The following is a 26,853-nucleotide window of genomic DNA, read 5'->3' as shown; positions in this document are numbered from 1 at the left end:
ACATTTTAACAAAATTTTATTTTTATAGTAAATTTTTGCAAATTTTTTTTATAGGATATATGTACAAAATTTCATTTTATAGGAACTTTTGGTATATCTCACATCTATAGAAATTTTTTATAGGAAATTTTTGCAAACTAATTTTTATAGTAAATTTTTGCAAAATAGTTCTAATAGGAAATTTTTATAAGAAAGTTTTGCAAAATTCTATTTTATACGACATAAGAAAGTTTTGCAAAATTCTATTTTATACGACATTTGTGCAAAAATTAATTTTTATAGAACATTTTTTTAAAATTCCATTTTTATAGAAAATTTACGGTAAATTTTCTTTCAATAGAAAATTTGTATTTCACTAGTTAATTTTTGCAATTTTTTTAAAGGATATATGTGGAAAATTTAATTTTATAGGAACTTGTGGTATATTTCACTTCTATAAGAAATTCAATTTTTTATAGGAAATTTTTCCAATATAATTTTTATAGGATATTTTTGCAAAATGTAATTTTTATAGGACATTTGTGCAAAAATTATTTTTTATAGAATTTTTTTTTTTTTAAATGTATTTGTATACAATTTTTTTTTTCAATAGAATTAGAAAATTTTATTTTTAGAAAATTTCATTTTGTAGGAAATTTTTACAAATTTTTTTATAGGATATATGAGGAAAAATTAATTTTATAGGAAATTTTGGTATATTTCACTTCCATAAGAAATTCAATTTTTTATAGGAAATTTTTGCAACATAATTTTACAGGATATTTTTGCACTATTTAATTTTTATGGGACATTTGTGTAAAAATTAATTTTTATAGAATTTTTTTTTTTCAAAATTCCATTTATATACAATTTTTTGGAAAATTTAGTTTGAATAGAAAATTTTTGGAAAATTTTATTTCAGTAGAAAATTTTTGTGAAATTTAATTCTATAGGAAATTTTTGCAAAATCTGATTTCCATATGAAATTTTTGCAAAATTTCACTTTTACAAAAGATTTTTGGATAATTTCATTTTGTAGAAAATTTCATTTTATAGGAACTTTTGGTATATCTCACATCTATAGGAAATTTTTGCAAAATAATTTTTATAGTAATTTTTTGCAAAATAATTCTCATACGAAATTTTTATAAGAAAGTTTTGCAAAATTCTATTTTTATATGACATTTGTGCAAAAATTAATTTTTATAGAACATTTTTTTAAAATTCCATTTTTATAGAAAATTTACAGAAAATTTTCTTTCAATAGAAAATTTTTATTTCAGTAGTTAATTTTTGCAATGTTTTTTTAAGGATATATGTGGAAAATTTAATTTTATAGGAAATTTTGCTATATTTCACTTCTATCAGAAATTCAATTTTTTATAGGAAATTTTTGCAATATAATTTTTATAGGATATTTTCGCAAAATTTAATTTTTATGTCCTATATATGTTTGTGCAAAAATAAATTTTTATAGATTTTTTGGAAAATGTTGTTTCAATGGAAAATTTTATTTCAGTAGAAAATTTTTGCTAATAGAAAATTTCTGTGAAATTTAATTCTATAGGAAATTTTTGCAAAATCTAATTTCCATATGAAATTTTTGCAAAAATTTCACTTTTACAAAAGATTTTTGGAAAATTTCATTTTGTAGGAAATTTTTACAAATTTTTTTTATAGGATATATGAGGAAAAATTAATTTTATAGGAAATTTTGGTATATTTCACTTCCATAAGAAATTCAATTTTTTATAGGAAATTTTTGCAACATAATTTTTACAGGATATTTTTGCACTATTTAATTTTTATGGGACATTTGTGCAAAAATTAATTTTTATAGATTTTTTTTTTTCAAAATTCCATTTGTATACAATTTTTTGGAAAATTTTGTTTGAATAGAAAATTTTTGGAAAATTTTATTTCAGTAGAAAATTTTTGTTAAATTTCATTTCTATAGAAAATTTCTGTGAAATTTAATTCTATAGAAAATTTTTGCAAAATCTAATTTTCATATGAAATTTTTGCAAAAATTTCACTTTTACAAAAGATTTATGGAAAATTTCATTTTGTAGGAAATTTTTACAATTTTTTTTTTATAGGATATATGTGGAAAATTTAATTTTATAGGAAATTTTGGTATATTTCACTTCTATACGAAATTCAATATAGGAAATTTTTGCAATATAATTTTTATAGGATATTTTTGCAAAATTTAATTTTTATATGACATTTGTTCAAAAATTAATTTTTAAAGAATTTTTTTTCAAAATTCCATTTGTATACAATTTTTTGGAAAATTTTGTTTCAATAGAAAATTTTATTTCAGTAGAAATAAAAAATTTCTGTGAAATTTAATTCTATAGGAAATTTTTGCCAAATCTGATTTCCATATGACATTTTTGCAAAATTTCACTTTTACAAAAGAGTTTTGGAAAATTTCATTTTGTAGTTGTGGAAAATTTAATTTTATAGGAAATTTTGGTATATTTCACTTCTATAGGAAATTCAATTTTTATAGGAAATTTTTGCAATATAATTTTATAGGGTATTTTTGCAAAATTTATTTTTTATAGGACATTTGTGCAAAAATTAATTTTTATAGATTTTTTTTTCCAAAATTCCATCTGTATACAATTTTTTGGAAAATTTTATTTCAGTAGAAAATTTTTGCTAAATTTCATTTCTATAGAAAATTTCTGTGAAATTTAATTCTATAGGAAATTTTTACAAAATCTGATTTCCATATGAAATTTTTGCAAAATTTCACTTTTAAAAAAGATTTTTGGAAAATTTAATTTCGTAGAAAATTTTTACAAATTTTTTATAGGATATATGTGGAAAATTTAATTTTATAGGAAATTTTGGCATATTTCACTTCTATAGGAAATTCAATTTTTTATAGGACATTTTTGCAATATAATTTTATAGGATATTTTTGCAAAATTTAATTTTTATAGGACATTTGTGCAAAAATTAATTTTTATAGATTTTTTTTTCAAAATTCCATTTGTATACAATTTTTTGGAAAATTTTGTTTCAATAGAAAATTTTTGGAAAATTTTATTTCTATAGAAAATTTCTGTGAAATTTAATTCTATAGAAAATTTTTGCAAAATCTGATTTCCATATGAAATTTTTTGCAAAATTTCACTTTTACAAAAGATTTTTGGAAAATTTCATTTTGTAGGAAATTTTTTTCAAAATTCCATTTGTATACAATTTTTTGGAAAATTTTGTTTCAATAAAAAATTTTTGGAAAATTTTATTTCTATAGAAAATTTCTGTGAAATTTAATTCTATAGAAAATTTTTGCAAAATCTGATTTCCATATGAAATTTTTTGCAAAATTTCACTTTTACAAAAGATTTTTGGAAAATTTCATTTTGTAGGAAATTTGTACAATTTTTTTATAGGATATATGTGGAAAACTTAATTTTATAGGAAATTTTGGTATATTTCACTTCTATAGGAAATTCAATTTTTTTATAGGAAATTTTTGCAATATAATTTTATAGGGTATTTTTGCAAAATTTAATTTTTATAGGACATTTGTGCAAAAATTAATTTTTACAGAATTTTTTTTTTCAAAATTCCATTTGTATAAATTTTTTTGGAAAATTTTGTTTCAATAGAAAATTTTTGGAAAATTTTATTTCAGTAGAAAATTTTCGCTAAATTCCATTTCTATAGAAAATGTCTGTGAAATTTAATTCTATAGGAAATTTTTGCAAAATCTGATATCCATATGAAATTTTTGCAAAATTTCACTTTTACAAAAGATTTGTGGAAAATTTCATTTTGGAGGAATTTTTTAAATTTTTTTTATAGGATATATGTGGAAAGTTTAATTTTATAGGAAATTTTGGTATATTTCACGTCTATAGGAAATTCAATTTTTTATAGAAAATTTCTGTGAAATTTAATTCTATAGGGAATTTTTGCAAAATTTAATTTTTATAGGACACTTGTGCAAAAATTAATTTTTATAGAATTTTTTTTTTTCAAAATTCTATTTGTATACAATTTTTTGGAAAATTTTTTTTCAATAGAAAATTTTTGGAAAATATTATTTCAGTAGAAAATTTTTGCTAAATTCCATTTCTATAGAAAATTCCTGTGAAATTTAATTCTATAGGAAATTTTTGCAAAATCTGATTTCCATATGAAATTTTTGCAAAATTTCACTTTTACAAAAGATTTGTGGAAAATGTAATTTTGTAGGAAATTTTTACAAAATTTTATTTTTATGCAAAATATTTGCAAAATTTTTGGTGTATTTCATTTCTGTAGGAAATTTAATTTTTTGTAGGAAATTTTTGCAAAATAATTTTTTTTTATTTTTATAGGTGTAAAACTTATATTTATTTATATTTATAGAAACTTTTTCAAAAATTGTCATAATTTTTATTTCAATAGAAAATTTTTCTAAAATTTTATTTCTATAGAAAATTTATGCAAAATTTTATTTCTATAAAAAATTTTTGAAAAACTCCATATGAAATTTTAGTAGAATTTAATTTCTATAAAACATTTTTTTAATCATGAAAATTTTAATCCATAGACAAATTGTTAAATTTTTCATTTCTGTAGGAATTTTTTGGAAAACTCAATTTCTATAGGCAATTTTGGCAAAATTTCATTTCTATAGAAAATTTTGGGAAAATATTATTTCTATAGAAAATTTTTGCGAAATTTTATTTCTATTGGAAATTTAATTTTATTTCTTTTGTTTTTGTTATTGTTGGTTTATGTTTCCAACCATGGACATCCAACCATCTTCCATGCTAAAGGGCTTTGTCCGTACAAATTTCACAAACATACTTTTCATCTATTGGTTATTGGTTTTAAACTGAAATCAAAACAACAATAAATTTAATTTCTTTATGAAGTTTTTGCAAAATGTCACTCTACCAAAATTTCTAAAGTGCATTTGTGAAAAAATTTCTTTTTATATAAAATTTTTTGTTTTTTTTCGAGTTTAGCCGCTAAAATTTTTCATTTTTTTCACGATTACTTTTCTTTAATAATCCATTTTAAGGAATACAAACTTTGTGAAAATTTGCTTTGGGCTAATCCCCATCAAGTTATAATGAAATTTGCAACAAATATGTAAAATTTTATGTCTATTTTACTGATTTAGTTTTCACTTTAGCGGCTAAGCTCGAACTTAGTAGTCATCTTTAGGATACTTTTGTAAAATTTAATTTTTTTTTTAGGTCATCTTTGCGAAATTCCATTTCCATAGGAAATTTTTACAAAATTTCATTTCTATAGGAAATTTTTACAAAATATCATTTATAAAGAAAAATGTTGCAAAATTTCATTCCTAACTTATTTTTTGCAAAATTTAATTTTCACAGGTAATTTTTGTAAGATTTAATTTTCCAAGGATTTTTTTTTTATAAAATTTCATTTCCAAAGGATTTTTTCTTAATTTATTAATGTTTTTATTTCTATCAGAGATTCTTGCAACTTTCCAGTTCTATTCGAATTCTTTTTTACTGATTTAGTTTTCACTTTAGCGGCTAAACTCGAACTTAGTACTCACCATTAGGAAACTTTTGTAAAATTTCATTTATTTATTTAGGTCATCTTTGCGAAATTCCATTCCCATAGGAAATTTTTACAAAATTTCATTTCTATAGGACATTTTTACAAAATATCATTTATAAAGAAAAATGTTGCAAAATTTCATTCCAACCGTATTTTTTGAAAAATTTAATTTTCACAGGTAATTTTTTTTAAGATTTAATTTTCCAAGGAATTTTATAAAATTGCATTTCCAAAGGATGTTTTCTAAATTTATCAATTTTTTAATGCTATCAGAAATTCTTCCATACTTGCAACTTTTCAGTTCTATTCGAACTTTTTTTCCGATTTAGTTTTCACTCGAACTTAGTACTCACCTTTAGGAAACTTTTGTAAAAGTTCATTTATGTATTTAGGTCATCCTTGCGAAATTTCATTTCTATAGGAATTTTTTACAAAATATCATTTATAAAGAAAAATTTTGCAAAATTTCATTCCAAACGTTTTTTTTTTTTGAAAAATTTAATTTTCACAGGTACTTTTTCCAAGGAATTTTTTATAAAATTTCATTTCCAAAGGATTTTTTCTTAATTTTTACAATGTTTTTATTTCTATCAGAAATTCTTCCAAACTTGCAACTTTTCTGTTCTATTCGAAATTTTTGAAAAATTTACTTTTTTAATTCGAAATTTTATTTCCAAAGGATTTATTCTTAAATTATCAATTTTTTTATTGCTATCAGAAATTCGTCCAAACTTGCAACTTTTCAGTTCTATTCGAACTTTATTTATTGATTTAGTTTTCACTCGTACTCAGTACTCACCTTTAGGAAACTTTTGTAAAATTTCATTTATGTATTTAGGTCATCTTTGTGAAATTCCATTCCCATAGAAAATTTTTACAAAATTTCATTTCTATAGGAAATTTTTACAAAATATCATTTATAAAGAAAAATTTTGCAAAATTTCATTCCAAACGTATTTTTTGAAAAATTTAATTTTCACAGGTACTTTTTCCAAGGATTTTTGTTTTTTTTTTTAATTTCATTTCTAAACGATTTTTTCTTAATTTAGAAAATTTTGTTATTTCTTCTTTTTCAGAAATTCTTCCAAACTTGCAAATTTCATTCCAAACGTATTTTTTGAAAAATTTAATTTTCACAGGTACTTTTTCCAAGGATTTTTTTTTTTAAATTTCATTTCCAAAGGATTTTTTCTTAATTTATAAAATTTTTTTTATTTCTATCAGAAATTCTTCCAAACTTGCAACTTTTCACTTCTATTCAAAATTTTTGAAAAATTTAATTTTTTAATTCGAAATTTTACTACATAAGAAATTTTTGCAAAATGTCATTTCCATGGAAAATTTTTGCAAAAATTCATTTCCATTGTAAAATTTGGCAATATTTCATTTCAATAGGAAATTGTTGCAAAATTTCATTTCTTTAGGAAACTTTTGCAAAATTTATTTTCTGTAGGAAATATTTTCATTTCTATAGAAAATTTGTCGATATTTTTTGGAAAATTTTGTTCCATACACAATTTATCAAATATTTTTCATTTCTATAGGTTATTTTTACAAAATTTCATTTACATATGGAATTTTCTGTAAATTTAATTTTTGCGAGAAATTTTTGTAACTTTCCAGTTGGAAATTTTTGGAAACGATAAATTTTAAATATTTTGTAAAATATATCTCTATAGAAAATTTCATTCTTATAGCAATGTTTTGCAAAATTTTACTTCTATAGGAAATTTGTGGGACATGGCTATTGGTTTTAGAAAAACCTTTATTTGAAAAACTGCAAAATTTCATTTCCTCGCAAAATTTTGTCAAAATATAATTTCTATAACAAATATTTGTAAAAATTTTATTTCTATAGGAAAATATTGCAAGATTTCATTTTTGTATCCTATTAGAAACCTTTACAAAATTTTTTTCTACAAGATATTTTTGCATAGGATATTTTTTTTTGTTTTTTTGAAAACTTCAAAATTTCATTTCCATAGGAAATTTCGTCAAAATTTCATTTCCAAAGGAATCAAGCTCCCGTTAATTTGTCCTTTCTTAATACACTGTGCCTTGCCGTGTCAAACACCCTCTTTATGAGTTTCAATTTGTTCGGAGAGTTGTTAGTGGCGATGGTGTTGTAGTAGTGGTTAAATTTTGTTTCGGCTGCAAAGCGATTTGCTTCAAAATTTCATTTCCATAGGAAATTTCGTCAAAATTTCATTTCCAAAGGAATCAAGCTCCCGTTAATTTGTCCTTTCTTAATACACTGTGCCTTGCCGTGTCAAACACCCTCTTTATGAGTTTCTATTTGTTCGGAGAGTTGTTAGTGGCGATGGTGTTGTAGTAGTAGTGGTTAAATTTTGTTTCGGCTGCAAAGCGAGTTGCTGTTCGTGTCGGCAACAACAAAAACCGTAAAACCATAAATATTTTGTTTGAAATATTTACGTTTGTGTGTGAGTTTTTTTTATTCTCTCATATCGGAGAATAACGGTGTACAAAGGCTATGTTGATGATGTTGATGTTAATGGCCAGTCCGTGTTGTGTCAGTTCGTTTTTAAACGCAGAGCGAAAAAGACGTGCGATTTGGTTAAATCATAAAAAAAAACAATCATAGCCAAAACCTAAAGAATACATAGTTTTCGTAAAACAAAATATTTGTGTAAATTCCATTCTTAATTAAAAAAAAGGCAAAATAGTTTTTCCATAGAACAATGCAAGTTTTGGAACAAAGAGAACCTCTTAGGAATTCAAACTCCAATGAGAAGAAATTGCAGAATTATGAAACAAACTCAGTTGATATCAATAACAATAACAAATCTGAGTCAAGCGAAATTCAACAAAGGTAAGGTCAAAGTTCAACACAAAAAAAAAACTAGAATTTGAGGAATCACCCTATGTAACAATGCCAAAGTCATATGACGTTTCATCTACAAGAACAAAAAAAAATACAAATTTGAACAACGGCCACACATTCACACACATTCTTTGGCGAAGAGTGAAAGCATATTTCGATGCCTCTTAAGTAGGCAAATGGTGACAAGCAAAGCATTCACACCAACCGCATTTCCTTCTGAACCTATTCCCCATTACACTCCCCCCAACCCCCAGCACACTGCATAACACCCACTAGAAAACAAATAATTTGGCCCATTACCAAAGAAGTAAAACAACAAAAAAAACTGAAATGAAGAAAAAAAAAATATTGCCGCTATACGGCTCACCACCATTCAGAAAAATGTCTTTGTTTCTTAGTCACCATCCATGCCACCAAATACAACGTCGTCGTATTGACGCTCTGGCTATGTGCGAATTCATAAACAAACCACAAACCAAAGAGCTCCACATTCAACTACTCCTCTATATTCTCCCTCAGTCACTTGCGCACACACACATAGAGTCTATGAGCGGCCACAACAAAGTATTCGAGATGGAGAAAAAGGGGAAAATTCTTTTATTTCACCCTCCCCAACCTACCGTTGTACTTATTTAATGGGTGGATATAACGAATTCCGTTCGTCCACCTGACATGCCAAAAATAATCGAATATCTTTTGTGTTCGACAAACAAATTTACCCACTCTTCAACTATGCGTCTATTTTTAATTTAAAAACAAAATTCGAAAATAATTCTTGTCGGCCAAGAACGATCTTCAGATGTTTGTACCTCCTTCCTATGAGTAAATGTACAGTGGATGGATGAATGCTACGCACTGCATTCTTGCGATGCAGAGATATTCAACTTTTGATCTCTGATCCATTTACATGGTGGGTGTGACAAATTTAAATCAAAGCAAAAACTAAACAAAAAATTAAATTTATTTTTAAAACATTTGATTTATATTATAAATTTACATAAAACTATGTAGAGAAGGGTTGGTCGATACACTCACAAAAATTGTGTTTTTTCACTTTAAATTCAATGAAAAAACGCTGAATGAAAAACATCGAAGTATTGCTCTAAGACCCCATAAAGTATATATATTCTGGGTCGTGGTGAAATTCTGAGTCGATGTAAGCATGTCCATCCGTCCATCTGTTGAAATCACGCTAACTTCCGAACGAAACAAACTATCAACTTGAAACTTGGCACAAGTAGTTGTTATTGATGTAGGTCGGATGGTATTGCAAATGGGCCATATCGAACCACTTTTACGTATAGCCCCCACATAAACCGACGCTCAGATTTGGCTTGCGGAGCATCTTGGAGGAGCAAAATTCATCCGATCGAATTGAAATTTGGTACATGGTGTTAGTATATGGTCTCTGACAATCATGCAAAAATTGGTCCAAATCGGTCCATAATTATATATAGCCCCCATATAAACCGATACCCAAATTTGGCTTACGGAGCCTCCAAGAAAAGCAAATTTCATCCGATCCGGCTGAAATTTGGTACATGGTGTAAGTATATGGTCTTTACCAAACGTGCAAAAATTGGTCCATACCGGTCTTAATATATATAACCCCCATTTAAACCGATCCCCAGATTTGACCTCCGCAGCTATTGGAGGAGCAAAGTTCATCCGATCTTGTTGAAATTTGGTACATTGCGCTAGTATATGGCCGCTAGCAACCATGCCAAAATTGGTCCATATCGGTCCATAGTTATATATAGCCGATTGTCAAAATTTTATTACTATAGAAAATGTTGTCAACATTTTTTTACTATACAAAATTTGGTCAAGAATTTATTTCTATATAAGATTTTGTCAAAATTTCATTTCTATAGAAAATTTTATCAAAATTTCATTTCTATAGAAAATTTTGATCAAAATTTTATTTCTATAGAAATAAGATTTTTACGAAAATTTTCTATAGAAAATAATTTTTTGACCAAAATTTTCTATAGAAATAAAATTTTGATCAAAATTTTTGGCAAAATTTGCTTTCGAATAAAAAACATTTTTTTATACTAACTATAAAAATTTGATCAAAAACTTCAAAATAAGAATTTTTAATTTGGTAAATTTTTGGTAAAATTTTGTTAGATTAATTTTGGCACGAGTGGCAACCGCGTATGGAATTCCATTACTTACATTTATAATTTATTTTTATCCATATTCATTATTGTAGTCAATATTTCGTTTTGGTAAAAAATAAAGAGCTTGTATGGAAACTTTTTTGTATATAGCATGTTCAATTCAAATAAATCTTTTGGCATTTCATATAAAACTGTTTTCAAACCGAATTAAATTTTTTTGCAAATCAAATGAAATATTTTTAAAATAAAAAGCTTGTAAAATTACATCAAAAAAATCACGATCTTCAGTTATGTTTACCCCTCTCCTACCCTCAAAATAAAAAGTTTAGTTTGGATCCAAAAACCTTTCTTTAAGGATTTTAGTATTGATTCCGAGCAAAAGATCTTTAAATAAAAAGCGACTTATTTGGTTTTAAATCTAAGACCAATAAAATTAAAATTTGGATACAGATCGGGTTTGTCGAATTTTTTATTCTCTTTTTGCGTATGTTAATAAAGCTATTCACCTACAAACAAATTCCAATTTAAAAATCCCAATTATAACGGATACTTCAAAGTAAAAACAACAAGTATATACGGCCGTAAGTTCGGCCAGGCCGAAGCTTATATACCCTCCACCAAGGGTTGCGTAGAAACTTTTACTAAACACTGCCATCCACAATCGAATTACTTGGGTTGCGGTAACACTTGCCGATGGCAAGGTATGTATCTTAAACCCTCCTAACACCGTCTTCTAAATTATCAGTAAGTCCATACGTGGAATATATTAAATTAAAAAAGACCGATTAAATACGAATATAATTCAGTTTGACAAAATTTTCTATAGATATAAAATTTTGACAAAATTTTCTATAGAAATAAAATTTTGGTAGATTATTTTTGGCTCGAGTGGCAACCATGATTATTAACCGATATGGACCAATTTTTGTGTGATTGGAGATCGGCTATATATAACTATAGACCGATATGGACAAATTTTGGTATGGTTGTTAACGGGCATATACTAACACCACGTTCCAAATTTAAACCGGATCGGATGAATTTTGCTCCTTCAAGAGGCTCCGGAGGTCAAATCTGGAGAACGGTTTATATGGGGGCTATATGTAATTATGGACCGATATGGACCAATTTTGGCACGGTTATTAGGGACCATATACTAACTCCATGTTCCAAATTTCAACCGGATCGGATGAAATATGCTACTCTTAGAGGCTCGGCAGGTCAAATCTGGGGATCGGTTTATATGGGGGCTATATATATATGGACCAATTTATGCATGGATGTTAGAGACCATATACTAACACCACGTTCCATATTTGAACTGGATTGGATGCATTTTGCTCCTCCAATTTTTGCATGGTTGTTAGAGACTATATACTAACACCATGTACCAAATTTCAGCCGGATCGGATGAAATTTGCTTCTCTTAGATGATTCGCAAGCCAAATTAGGGGGTCCGTTTATATGGGGGCTATACGTAAAAGTGGACCGATATGGTCCATTTGGCCCTATATCAATAACAACTACTTGTGACAAATTTCAAGTCGATAGCTTGTCTCGTTCGGAAGTTAGCGTGATTTCAACAGACGGACGGACAGACGGACATGCTCAGTTCGACTCAGAATTTCACAACGACCCAGAATATATATACTTTATGGGGTCTTGGAGCAATATTTCGATGTGTTACAAACAGAATGACAAAGTTAATATACCCCCATCCTATGGTGGAGTGTATAAAAATTCTTAATCCAAAATAATATAATAAAAAACTTTAGACCAAAGATGCTAAATCCTTAAAATAAGTCTTAGCCTATATTTGAAGCGTTTTTACCTTAAATCTAAAGACCCAATATTTCAGTTCATTTAAGGATGATTTATTTAAATCAAAAATATCTTTCTTTACTTTAAGGAAAATTGACCCTAGTTCAAAGGCAAATTTCCAAAACATGTGTCCTAAATTTAATAAAGAAAAAATTTGAAACAATGATTATAAAAAAACTTTTGTCATGAGGCCAAAGATTTCATGTCTTTAAAATATAAATGTGAATTTTTCTTAGCATAGAAGACGCAATTTCTCAGCTATAAAGTTGTTTCCTGGTTCAAAAATGGCTAATGAATGAAGTTGTTTTGTCCTCATAGTTAAGTGATTCGACTTAAAAATGGGTATCATAACATGAAAGAGAAACTTGGCTTTAATTAAACCTGAAAGATTCCTTATAGCCTTTAAATTTGTTTCTACACTTTAGTCACACTTGGCAAATATTTAATAGGTATCAAAAAAGAATTCGTCACCACAGCCAAACCAGCAAACGTTTTTAGCTCATATTAGGAACACTGAAAAAAATCATTTTGTCTTTATTTTAAAAATTTTGGTATTGATTCCGAGCCAAAGAAGCGGAGAATACAAGTAAGGTTATTTTAAGGACACAATTCTCTTTTAAATTTGGGTTTTGTGTACTTGCTTCTAGGAAGCAAACTTTAATTTTTTTCGCTTTTTCAGCTTTTTTTCTTCATATGTTATCAAAGTCCTTTAAAAACCAGTTAAAGACAACTTTATTTTCCAAATTCAGACTTGACTTCCAGTAGAAATTATGGTATGTTTCAAGTAAAAAACGTCTTTAAAATAAAGTGTTGAAAAACGTGTCCTCTATTTGAACGATTTTGTGCTTTGTAGTCAAGATGCAAAAAGACAACAAATTTAAAAAATTTTTTCTAAATTATTAAAGTCAAGTTGACCTTAGCCCAAACATTTTATCTTTCGTGTTATGATACCCATTTTTAAGTCAAATCACTTAATTATAAGGACAATGCGACTTCATTGAAAAGTTTATCGACTTTTGGACAAGGCAAAATACTTTTGTATTAGAGAAATGCGTCTTCTATGCTAAGCAAAATTTGCATTCGTATTTTAATGACATGGAATTTTTGACCACACAACAATATTTTTTTCAGTGTACATAACATCCAAAACTGTATCCAGATATTTCCAAAAGCGCTTCTGGAAAAAAATGTTTGACACTCATTTTGGGCAAATATTTGCCAAAAAAAAAATCATACATTTTCCATTTACATGGAAAAATAAATTCCAAATCTACCTCACATACAATTCACTCGTATTACCTATACCTACCACTTCGGAGTAGTGTGCTTAATGTCTCTATATATATAAATTCCATAACATCCAGAAAATATCTTTATTTTCCCATAAAAAAAAACAGCATATAAAAAGAAAACACAAGAAAAATAAATTTTCTAAGTAATCTATGACGTTCATATTATTGGTCTAAGGAAAACAAAGAAAAACAGATCACTCGAATAGAATTTGTTGTCTGTGTTTCCCACAGATCAAGTGAACACTTATAGGGGAAAAATATGAAAATGTGAGGGAGAATAAATAAGAACTCGATCAAAGCATTTGCAGAGGAAAACAAAAACAATGCACAGTGGTCGATTCCTTTGGCCAAAAATAAAAAATCAAAGTTAGATATTTTTCAAAAAGTCTGGCATCACTGTTTCTTATGCAAACAAGGTTTTACAAAGTGTACTTGTTTTTCTTTTACTCCATCTGTACTCTTTAAGAACGGCTTCAAAAGAGAGAGAGAGCAAGTAAGCAGTTGGTTTTTGAAGTGTGAAAAAGTATAAAATTAAGTGCACTTTTAAATGAATAAAACGAAAGAAAGAAAATTATATCGAAATGAATATTGAACTAAATGGTATTAACTATATTTTAAAATAAAACAAGTATATACCGTCGTAAGTTCGGCCAGGCCGAAGCTTATGTACCCTCCACCATGGATTGCGTAGAAACTTTTACTGAAGACTGTCATCCACAATCGAATTACTTGGTTTGCGGTAACACTTGCCGATGGCAAGGTATCTTAAAACTTCCTAACACCGTCTTCTAAATTGCAAGGTAGTCCATACGTGGTATATATTAAACTAAAAAGGCCGATTAAATACGTATATAATTAAGTTTGACAAATTGACAAAATGGCAAGGTATCTTAAAACTTCCTAACACCGTCTTCTAAATTGCAAGGTAGTCCATACGTGGTATATATTAAACTTTTTTTTACAAATAAAATTTTAACAAAAGTTTCTATAGAAATAAAATTTTGACAAAATAAAATTTTGACAACATTTTCTATGGAAGCAGAATTTGGCCAAATTTTCTATAGAAATAAAATTTTGACAAAATTTTTTATAGAAATAAAATTTTGACAATATTTTCTAGAATAAAATTTTGACAAAATTTTCTATAAAAATAAAATTTTGACCAAATTTTCTACAGAACAAAAATCTTGACAAAATTTTTTATAGAAATAAAATTTTGACAAAATTTTCTATAGAAATAAAATTTTGACAAAATTTTATATAGAAATAAAATTTTGACAAATTTTCTATAGAAATAAAATTTTGGCTCGAGTGGCAAGCATGATTATGAACCGATATGGACCAATTTTGTGTGTGATTGGGGATAGGCTATATATAACTATAGACCGATATGGAACAATTTCGGCATGGTTGTTATAGGTCATATACTAACACCACGTTCCAAATTTCAACCGGATTGGATGAATTTTGTTTCTCCAAGAGGCTCCGGAGATCAAATCTGGGGAACGGTTTATATGGGGGCTATATGTAATTATGGACCGATATGGACCAATTTTTGCATGGGCGTTAGAGACCATATAATAACACCACATTCCAAATTTTAACCGGATCAGATGAATTTTGCTCCTGCAAAAAGCTCCGGAGGACAAATCTGGGGATCGGTTTATATGGAGGCTATATATAATTATGGACCGATATAGACCAATTGTGGAATGGTTGTTATAGACCATATACTAACACCACGTACCAAATTTCAACTGGATCGGTTGAATTTTGTTCCTGCAAGAGGCTCCGGAGGTCAAATCTGGGGATCGCTTTATATGGGGGCTATATATAATTATGGACCGATATGGATCAATTTGCGCATGGTTGATAGAGACCATATACTTATACCATGTACCAAATTTCAGCCGGATCGGATGAAACTGACTTCTCTAAGAGGCACCGCAAGCCAAATCGGGGGATCGGTTTATATGGGGGCTATATATAATTATAGACCGATGTGGACCAATTTTTGCATGGTTGTTAGAGACCATATACTAACACCATGTACCAAATTTCAGCCGGATTAACTTAAATTTGCTTCTCTTAGAGGTTGGGGGCAAGCCAAATCTGGGGATTGGTTTATATGGGGGCTATATATAATTATGGACAGATGTAGATCAATTTTTGCAGGTTTTTTAAAGACCATATACTAGCAATATGTACCAAATAGCAGCCTGATCGGATAAAATTTGCTTCCCTTAGAGGCTCCGCAAGCCAAATCCGGGAATCGGTTTATATGGGAGCTATACGTAGGTTAGGTTAGGTTAGGTTATGTGGCAGCCCGATGTATCAGGCTCACTTAGACTATTCAGTCCATTGAGATACCACAGTGGTGAACTTCTCTCTTATCACTGAGTGCTGCCCGATTCCATGTTAAGCTCAATGACAACGGACCTCCTTTTTATAGCCGAGTCCGAACGGCGTTCCACATTGCAGTGAAACCACTTAGAGAAGCTTTGAAACCCTCAGAAACGACACCAGCATTACTGAGGTGGGATAATCCACCGCTGAAAAGCTTTTTGGTGTTCGGTCGTAGCAGGAATCGAACCCACGACATTGTGTATGCAAGACGGGCATGCTAACCATTGCACCACGGTTGCTCCCAAAGTGGTACGTAAAAGTGATCCGATATGGCCCATTTTCAATACCATCCGACCTACATCAATAACAACTACTTGTTTCAAGTTTCAAGTCGATAGCTTGTTTCGTTGGGAAGTTAGCGTGATTTCAACAGACGGACGGACATGCTTAGATTGACTCAAAATTTCACCACGACCCAGAATATATATACTTTATGGGGTCTTAGAGCAATATTTCGATGTGTTACAAACGGAATGACAAAGTTAATATACCCCCATCCTATGGTGGAGGTTATAAAAAAAATGTTTTAAATTTGTTATTAAATCAATGTTTTTCAGTCTCATTGTTTCGAGTTCGTTCGTTCTTATATGTAGAGTTTTAGTTGTGTTCCCCCCTGATGTCTCCAATGGGATTTTTTGTGGTTTATTAGATAATATTTCAAGATTCCAAATTGATAAAAATCATCTGCTTTCTTTTGCCCCCCTTTGGGAGCCACCGTGGTGCAATGGTTAGCATGCCCGCTTTGCATACACAAGGTCGCGGGTTCGATTCCTGCTTCGACCGTACACCAAAAAGTTTTTCAGCGGTGGATTATTCCACCTCAGTAATGCTGGTGACATTTCTGAGGGTTTCAAAACTTCTCTCAGTGGTTTCACTGCAATGTGGAACGCCGTTCGGACTCGGCTATAAAAAGGAGGTCCCTTGTCATTGAGCTTAAAATGGAATCGGGCAGCACTCAGTGATAAGAGAGAAGTTCACTAATGTGGTATCACAATGGACTGAATAGTGTAAGTGAGCCTGGTACATCGGGCTGCAACCTAACCTAACCTAACCTAACCTTGCCCCCCTTTGTGTTATCTCGCTAATACCGAAGTGGTCTTGTTTCTTTATATCCAAATATGAATTTTTGTGTGGTGTTTGTTAATACCAGTTTACACTGAAAATGTACATTTGATGACTTTTCTTATATATTTTTATCTGCTGAATTTGAAAATGGAGGTTAAAATTTTTTTTATGAAACCGTTTTTGAAATATCCCGTTATTTTAAGTTGTTTTCTGACTTTTTTCGCTAAACAAATTATACCTTGAGTTTTCGTTTTCTAGAAGCCCAAAAAATAAAATCGGAAGATCGGTATATATATGGGGGCTATACCAACACATGAACCTATAACCATAATTTTCTTCACACCTATTTGTGGTCCTAAAATACTTGTGTATTTCAAGTTTAAGGCAAGAAAATACGGTTTCTAGAAGCCCAAGAATTAAAATCGGGATATCGGTCTATATAAATACATGGACCGATAGACACCATTTTTGGCACTCCTATTTGCGGTCCTAAAATACCTCTAGATTTCCAATTTCAGGGAAATCGGATAGAAACTATGGTTCCTCGAACCGCAAGAAGTACAATTGGGAGATCGATCTATATGGGGGCTATACCAAAACATGGACCGATACACACAATTTTTAGCACACCTACGTTTGGTCCTAATATACCTTTAGATTTCAATTTTCAGCCAAATCGTATAGAAAATACAGTTTCTAGAAGCCCAAGAAGTAAAATTGGGAGATCGGTCTATATGAGGGGGCTATACCAAAACGTCATCAAATCAATTCCATTTTATCATTAAATAGTCCTGACGTAAGCCGTGACCGAAGTTTCACGATGATATCTATACTGGAAGTATTTTTGATCGCTAACTCCATATAGCACCGACCACTGTGCAATGATTCTATTTTTAATAAGCTAGAAAGATATTAATTTGAGGTGGAAAAATGGGGTAAATAACAAAATTCCAAGATAAAAATAGTATACCAAATATCTCAACAAAATAAAGGCATAATTATAAACATCATATGCCACATAGAAATAAAATTATAATCATCATACGCCTCATTGGACAAACAAATAATAATAATAATACGCCACAAAGTACGAATGAGATAATAACATAACTTCTTGACGTCAGTTGTCGTGTTAGGTCATGTCTTTGGTTTTTTTGTTCTCTATATGAATGGTGCGAATACATATGAATGTTCTCAATAACATGAATAATAATTTTCAAATTTGCAATTAAGCGAAAAAAAAGTAAACAAAAACAGCCAAGATACAAACGAACGGACGGACAAGTAAATGACGGAATGCCTCATTTTCCATTCATTCAAGCAAATATTCACTTTCAAACAAAATGTTTAGATAATTGACGCTGTCTATAATGATAGCAATAAGCTATGCCTCAACAAGTTTTCCTGTTACCGCTTCCGATGGTGTAGAACAAAAGAATATTATTACTACAAAGGTTCTCTTTTCTTCTCCCTCCACAAAACATATACAATTAATTTTCCTTAAAACAACAAAAACGTAAATTAATTAATTCAATTTGTATAGAAATCATTGTAGGCGTTGTACAATAGCAAATAATATAATGTTTTTATTTTAGAGACATTTATATGTATAATTAAATGATTTTGTTTGATTTTTTTTGTGCGTTTTAGACTTTATCCCAAAATCAAATAAATTTTTGGTGATAAACGATTTTAATTTGTTTTTGAGTGAAAATGATTATGCGTTTCGCTTTTGCATGTTTTTGTTTTTTATTATTATTTTTTCTTTTGACCCTGAAATTTACGATCAATTCACAAATTTTTGTCATTGTTTCTTTTTGTTTGTGGGATTTTATGGGATATTTATGAATTTGACTGCAATTAAGACCTCTAAGAAAACATTCCTCACTCTCAAGGCAATACATATGTTTGCTCTAAATTATATTGATTGAAAATTATATTTTGGCGGTTCTTTGGTCAATGAAAATATTTGTTTTTAAATATGATCATATGGTCGTTTCTTGCGACTTTTATTTGTTTGAAAGAATTTTTTGTTCAAATCAAGTGCTTGAATTATTTGTTCATAAATTTCATTTTTGGAATTTTTGGCTCATGACCCATTTTTTTCATTAAATACTCGATAATGGAAATCAATGAACTTTTTATGAATGGTATGAAGGTCAGAATATGGTAATTTTTCTAAATACTATGAAGAACTTACTCTAAATAGATACATAAGAATGCCATTTAAAAGTCGGGACGTAACCACACATTGGCCATAATGCAAAAATAAGTACAGGAGGATAATTAAACGGATGGACAGATGGAATTTGTTTGAGTGTCTTAGAATATCAAAACGGTGAAAAATATAAATACAACAGCTATATGGGCTAAACCATTGATAAATTCTAAAAAGTTTCACAAAAAGAGTTATTCGCAACAAAAGGTGGCGTAAAAAGTGTCTCTCTTTCTCATAAAGAAAAACTATTAAATAAATTTATTTATATCAGTTTATATATCGATTTGCGAAATCGTTTATTTTTTGTCTGGATTCTATAGAGAGTGTTCACATACATACTTTCAGTCGCTACATAAGTCCTCTTTTTAACATCATTCTGAGCAAATTAGTATATCATATTGGGTGGCTGTTATGTAATGGAACAAAGTAAAACGCTATATTTTTTATTTATTTTTTTTAATTTTATTGCAAACAATGTCAAAAACAACATGAAATTTCTGAGTCAATTTACGAATCATGACCTTCAAACGATCGACACAGACATCACACATTGCTCGAAAGTGGCTCTATGGTTTTTTGTGATTTTCCCCAAATTGGGGATATTTTTTAGTCAATGGGGACTAAATTTCTGAGTTGAGGACTTGAGGATTTGATGGGGAATTTCCATAAATTTGGGGATAGAAAATTTTTGTCAAAATTTCATTTCTATAGAAAATTTTTGTCAAAATTTTATTTCTATAGAAAATTTTGTCAAAATTTTATTTCTATAGAAAATTTTGTCAAAATTTTATTTCAATGAACAATGTTGTCATTTTTTTTTTGCTATAGAAAATTTTGTCAAAATTTTATTTCTATAGAAATTTTTTGTCAAAATTTTATTTCTATAGAAAATTTTGTCAAAATTTTATTTCTATAGACAATTTTGTCAATTTTTTGTTTGCTATAGAAAATTTAGTAAAAATTTTATTTCTATAGAAAATTTTGACAAAATTTCAATTCTATAGAAAATTTTGTCAAAATTTCAATTCTATAGAAAATTTTTGTCAAAATTTTATTTCCATAGAAAATTTTATCAAAATTTTATTTCTATAGAAAATTTTGCAAAATTTTATTTCTATAGAAAATTTTGTCAAAATTTTATTTCCATAGACAATTTTGTCAAAATTTTATTTCTTTAGAAAATTTCGTCAAAAGGTTATTTCTATAGAAAATTTTGTCAAAATTGTATTTCTATAGAAATTTTTTTCAAAATTTTATTTCTATAGAAAATTTTGACAAAATTTTATTTCTATAGACAATTTGATCAAAATTATATTTCTATAGAAAATCTTGTCAATTTTTTTTTTTCTATTGACAATTTTGTCAACATTTTATTTCTATAGAATGTTTTGTAAAAATTTTATTTTATTTCTATGGAAAATTTGGCAAAATTTTATTTCAATGGAAAATTTTGTCAAAATTTCATTTCTATAGAAAATTTTGCCAAAATTTCATTTCTATAAAAAATTTTTGTCAAAATTTCATTTCTATAGAAAATTTTGTCAAAATTTTATTTTTATAGCAAATTTTATTTCTATAGAAAATTTTGTCAAAATTTATTTTTATAGAAAATTTTGACAAAATTTTATTTCTGTAGAAAATTTTTGTCAAAATGTTATCTCTATAGAAAATTTTGTCAAAATTTTATTTCTATAGAATATTTTGTCAAAATTTTATTTCTATAGAATGTGTTGGAAAATTTCGTCAGAAGTTTATTCCTATAGAAAATTTTGTCAAAATTCTATTTCTATAGAAAATTTTGTCAAAATTTTATTTCTATAGAAAATTTGGTCAAAATTTTATTTCTATAGAAAATTTTGTCAAAATTTTATTTCTATAGAAAAATTTGTCATAATTTTATTTCTTTGGAAAATTTCCTCAGAAGGTTATTTCTATAGAAAATTTTTTAAAAATTTTATTTCTAGATAAAATTTTGTCAAAATTTTATTTCGTTGGAAAATTTCCTCAGAAGGTTATTTCTATAGAAAATTTTGTCAAAATTTTATTTCTATATAAAATTTTGTCAAAATTTTATTTCTATAGAAAATTTTGTCAAAATTTTATTTCTATATAACATTTTTGTCAAAATTTTATTTCTATAGACATTCTTGTCAAAATTTTATGTCTATAGAAAATTTTGGCAAAATTTTATTTCTATAGCAAATGTTATCAAAATTTTATTTCTTTAGAAATTTTTGTCAAAATTTTATTTCTATAGAAAATTTTGTCAAAATTGTATTTCTAGAGAAAATTTTGTCAAAATTTTATTTCTATATAACATTTTTGTCAAAATTTTATTTCTATAGAAAATTTTGGCAATATTTTATTTGTATAGAAAATTTTGTTAAAATTTTATTTCTATAGAAAATTTTTGTCAAAATGTTATTTCTATAGACAATTTTGTCAAAATGTTATTTCTATAGAAAATTTGATCAAAATTATATTTTTACAGAAAATTTTGTCAAAATTTTATTTCTATAGACATTCTTGTCAAAATGTTATGTCTATATAAAATTTTGGCAAAATTTTATTTGTATAGAAAATGTTATCGAAATTTTATTTCTATAAAAATTTTTGTCAAAATTTTATTTCTATAGAAAATTTTGTCAAAATTTTGTCAAAATTTTATTTCAATGAACAATTTTGTCATTTTTTTTTTTTGCTATAGAAAATTTTGTCAAAATGTTATTTCTAAAGAAAATTTTTGTCAAAATTTTATTTCTATAGAAAATTTTGTCAAAATTTTATTTCTATAGACAATTTTGTCAATTTTTTTGTTTGCTATAGAAAATTTTGACAAAATTTCAATTCTATAGAAAATTTTGTCAAAATTTTTTTCTTTAGCAAATTTTGTCAAAATTTTATTTCTGTAGAAAATTGTGGCAAATTTTTTTTTCTTTAGAAAATTTTGTCAAAATTTTATGTCTTTAGAAAATTTCGTCAGAGGTTTATTACTATAGAACATTTTTGTCAAAATTTCATTTCTATAGAAAATTTTGTTAAAATTTTATTTCTATAGAAAATTTTGTTAAAATTTTATTTCTGTAGAAAATTTTGCCAAAATTTATTTTTTATAGAAAATTTTTTTCAAAATTTCATTTCTATAGAAAATTTTGTCAAAATTTTATTTCTATAGAAAATTCTGACAAAATTTTATTTCTATAGAAAATTTTGTCAAAATTTTATTTCTATAGAAAATTTTGTCAAAATTTCAATTTAATAGAAAATTTTGTCAAAATTTTATTTCTGTAGAAAATTTTGTCAAAATTTTATTTCTTTACAAAATTTGGTCAAAATTTTATGTCTTTAGAAAATTTCGTCAGAGGTTTATTACTATAGAACATTTTTGTCAAAATTTCATTTCTATAGAAAATTTTATCAAAATTTTATTTCTGTATAAAATTTTTTGTCAAAACTTTATTTCTAGAGAAAATTTTGTCAAAATTTTATTTCTAGAGAAAATTTTGTCAAAATTTTATTTCTATAGAAAATTTTGTCAACATTTTTTTTTTAGAAAATTTTGTCAAAATTTTATTTCTAGAGAAAATTTTGTCAAAATTTCATTTTTAGAGAAAATTTTGTCAAAATTTTATTTCTATAGAAAATTTTGTCAAAATTTTATTTCTATAGAAAATCATGTAAAAATTTTATTTAATTTTTTAAGAAAATTTTGTCCAAATTTAATTTCTATAGAAAACTCTGTCAAAATTTTATTTCTATAGAAAATTTTGTCAAAATTTTATTTCTATAGAAAACTCTGTCAAAATTTTATTTCTATAGAAAATTTTGTCAAAATTTTATTTCTATAGAAAATTCTGTCAAAATTTTATTTCTATAGAAAATTTTGTCAAAATTTTATTTCTATAGAAAATTTTGTCAAAATTTCAATTCTATAGAAAATTTTATCAAAATTGTATTTCTATAGAAAATTTTGTCAAAATGTTATTTCTATAGAAAATTTGATCAAAATTAAATTTTTACACAAAATTTTGTCAAAATTTTATTTCTATAGACATTCTTGTCAAAATTGTATGTCTATAGAAAATTTTGTCAAAACTTTATTTGTATAAAAAATGTTGTCGAAATTTTATTTCTATAAAAAATTTTGTCAAAATTTTATTTCTATAGAAAATTTTGTCAAAATTTTATTTCTATAGAAAATTTTGTCAAAATTTTATTTCTATAGAAAATTTTGTCAAAATTTTATTTCTATAGAAAATTTTTTTTCAAAATTTTATTTCTATAGAAAATTTGGTCAAAATTTTATTTCTATAGAAAATTTTGTCAAAATTTTATTTCTTTAGAAAATTTCGTCAGAAATTTATTTCTATAGAAAATTTAAGATATACCTCATTGCTAAATCTTCTTAAACATCCAAAAAAAAAAAAAAAAAAACAATAAAAAACAATAAAAAATCTACCATTTATTGTAGAATTCTACCAACTTTGGAAACGTGTCTACCACCCAATTTTAATACGTGACAAGGCGACCAAACTTCCATTTTCATATTTCTATAGAAAATTTAAGATATACCTCATTGCTAAATCTTCTTAAACATCCAAAAAAAAAACAATAAAAAACAATAAAAAATCTACCATTTATTGTAGAGTTCTACCAACTATGGCTACGTGTCTACCACCCAATTTTACTATGTGACAAGGTGACCAAACTTCCATTTTTATATTTCTAGTATTTGGAAGACGATCACCAGTCTCTTTGTGTTGTGATTTGAAATCTTGATCTTATTGCAGCTTGTTGCATTTTAAGTTTTAAACTATTACTGATTTTCTTCAGCAAAGCTTTTTGCTTTTTTTTGTCTTTCAAAAAGCTTGTCAAAAATGTATTGGGGATTTTTGTGGGGAATTTTTGTTTGGGGACGAAAAGATCATAATTTGGGGAAAAGAACCAGAAAAATACTGACAACACTTTTCTCCAAAATGTCACAGGTGCAAAAGTCAAACAAATTGAGATTCGGAGATTACGGTGGATGTCACCAGCTGAGATCTTTGTTTAGTCTTCTACCACTGTGGCCTGAATTTCAATCAAATCTGGCCTTCACTTTTCGTACCATTTCCGATGTTGTTATCGTTTCTAATTTCGTCCACTTTTTGAACGCGACGCAACGCTGTCTGCATCACGATAGCGAGCAGTGATACGAGAAACAAAAACTTTTTTCACATTTAAATGCTGAACGGCTCTAACGCTAGCCTTTCTTGGTTTTCCAGCCAAATATAAAGAAATCACACTGTCACGCTTCAATTTAATCTCGAATAACTTTGTGCTTGATTTCAATAGATTAAAATGCTTTTGTTAGATTATAAACAATAAAATCGAATGCCACTGGAACAAATCTGTCACTTCTTAGACGAGCGTTTTAGAAATGATAGCAATCGGAAATTGATTGTAATAATAGATCAGCATTTTCTAAAATTTTGACATTTAACCCACGAAGGCGTTTATCCCTGAACTTTGTATGGCGCTAAAGACAATTTTACAATTTCCAATTTTTTCCCTTCAAAATAGGGCATTTTCTTTAGCAAGACAGTTTTATAATTTCCTCCTTTTCTCTTCAAAATAGGCAATTTTCTTTAGCAAGAGAACAAATTAATTAAGTCTATTAAATTTTTTTTTGAATATGTCGACAAATATTTACTTATATTTTCTTTCTTAGTAGGTTCACATTTTTTTTTGAGTGTGCGTTAAAAATTTAAAAAAGTTTCGTTTGAAGTTAAATCGCTTTAGATAAATACTCTACCCCGTTTATTACAGCATACACATTATTTTTCACCATCTTAATGTCAAATTTCATATTTTTTCTCTTTTTGTTTCTTTCAGTATTCCTGGAGTTTCGCAATTGCTACCAAGCCTCTATCTGTGTGGAGCCAGTGTTCTATCGTCAAATTTGATCACTCAACTCGGAATCAATTTCGTGATTAATGTCTCTGCTGAATTACCCGATACGCCATTGCCAGCCAATGCCGATACTCTATATTTACGCATTAGTATTTCCGATAGACCCAATGCTGAGTTATCGAAACATTTCGATGAAGTAGCCGATATGATTGAAGAGGTACGTCTTAGTGGCGGAAAAACTTTGGTACATTGTGTTGCCGGTGTTAGCCGTTCGGCATCACTATGTCTGGCTTATCTCATGAAATGTTCGGGTATGACCCTAAAGGAAGCTTTCGTGCATGTGAAAAATATACGTCCACAAATACGTCCCAATACGGGATTCTTTCAACAACTGCGCTGTTATGAGGAACAACGTTACGGCTCACAATCGGTTCAAATGTTATTCCTGGAGTGCCTGCAACGTGAAATACCCGATGTTTATGAATCGGAATTTCGTCCCATGGAAGAATTCTATCGTAGACATCGTCATGTGAGTCGTCGCAATGAGCCCCTTACCACGTAAGCAGTGAGATTGACTGAAATCATTCAAGTGGGGAATATATAGAATTCCCAATATCAAATCATCATCAATTTTGTCGTAGCACTGTGAAACAGTTTCCCTTTAGATTTTTTTTCGGAAGGGAGAAAAGAAGATAAAAGCATTTCGTTCATAAAATTGTCATATGTCTCAACAAAAAAATAAAAACCAGAAGAATAAGAAGAAAAATGACTCCAGAAGAAAGCATTTCTTCATAGCATTTCGCCGTGTCGCCTTAGATGGATGACTTGCAGCCTATGGTCTTTGGTCTGGTCCTGGAGGGCGAAAACTCATTTGTGAATCCGTTTTGCATGCCACTACACCATGCATGTCTGTTGTGAATTTAGAATAGACTTGAAAACGCACATTCATTTTTGTTATATGTAAAAATTTTGGCATAAGCACACCTATGCAATTTAATTTATATTTTAATATAAATAATAACAACTAAAAAATAAAACAGCTTGTATTAATTTTCAAAACATAGTAGATTTGGAAGACAAGTAAGTATATGAAAATGGGCCTTTCAGCAAATATATATTTTATACCCTGCGCCACACTGTGGAACAGGGTATTATAAGTTAGTGCATATGTTTGTAACACCCAGAAGGAGACGAGATAGACACATGGTGTCTTTGGCAATAATGCTCAGGGTGGGTCCCTGAGTCGATATAACCATGTCCGTCTGTCCGTCCGTCCGTCTGTCTGTGAACACATTTTTGTGATCAAAGTCTAGGTCGCAATTTAAGTCCAATCACCTTCAAATTTGGCACATGTTCCTAATTTGGGTCAGAGTAGAACCCTATTGATTTTGGAAGAAATCGGTTCAGATTTAGATATAGCTCCCATATATATCTTTCGCCCGATATGCACTAATATGGACCCAGCAGCCAGAGTTTTATACCGATTTGCTTGAAATTTTGTACAAACATAACACTTTGTCGTATAGTCAAGTGTGAAAAATTTGATTGAAATCGGTTCAGATTTAGATATAGCTCCCATATATATCTGTAGCCCGATATGGACTTATATGGCCCCAGAAGCCAGATTTTTGGCCGAATTTGGTTGAAATTTTTGCACTA

General features: G+C 27.7%; 1 protein-coding gene across 1 annotated transcript; it reads left to right on the top strand.

Annotated features, from left to right (window-relative positions):
• The first annotated feature begins 8,063 nt into the window (after positions 1–8,063).
• Positions 8,064–26,231, top strand: LOC142234724 (dual specificity protein phosphatase 18). Its single transcript, XM_075305893.1, has 2 exons — positions 8,064–8,362; positions 25,177–26,231. Exons 1-2 carry the CDS (start codon positions 8,232–8,234, stop codon positions 25,754–25,756), a joined length of 711 nt encoding a protein of 236 aa, XP_075162008.1. The 5' UTR covers positions 8,064–8,231; the 3' UTR covers positions 25,757–26,231.
• The last annotated feature ends 622 nt before the right edge of the window (positions 26,232–26,853 follow it).

The sequence above is a fragment of the Haematobia irritans genome, chromosome 4 (genome assembly GCF_050003625.1).
Source record: "Haematobia irritans isolate KBUSLIRL chromosome 4, ASM5000362v1, whole genome shotgun sequence".
In the NCBI taxonomy this organism is placed as follows: domain Eukaryota; kingdom Metazoa; phylum Arthropoda; class Insecta; order Diptera; family Muscidae; genus Haematobia; species Haematobia irritans.
This window is presented reverse-complemented; position numbering and strand designations above follow the sequence as displayed.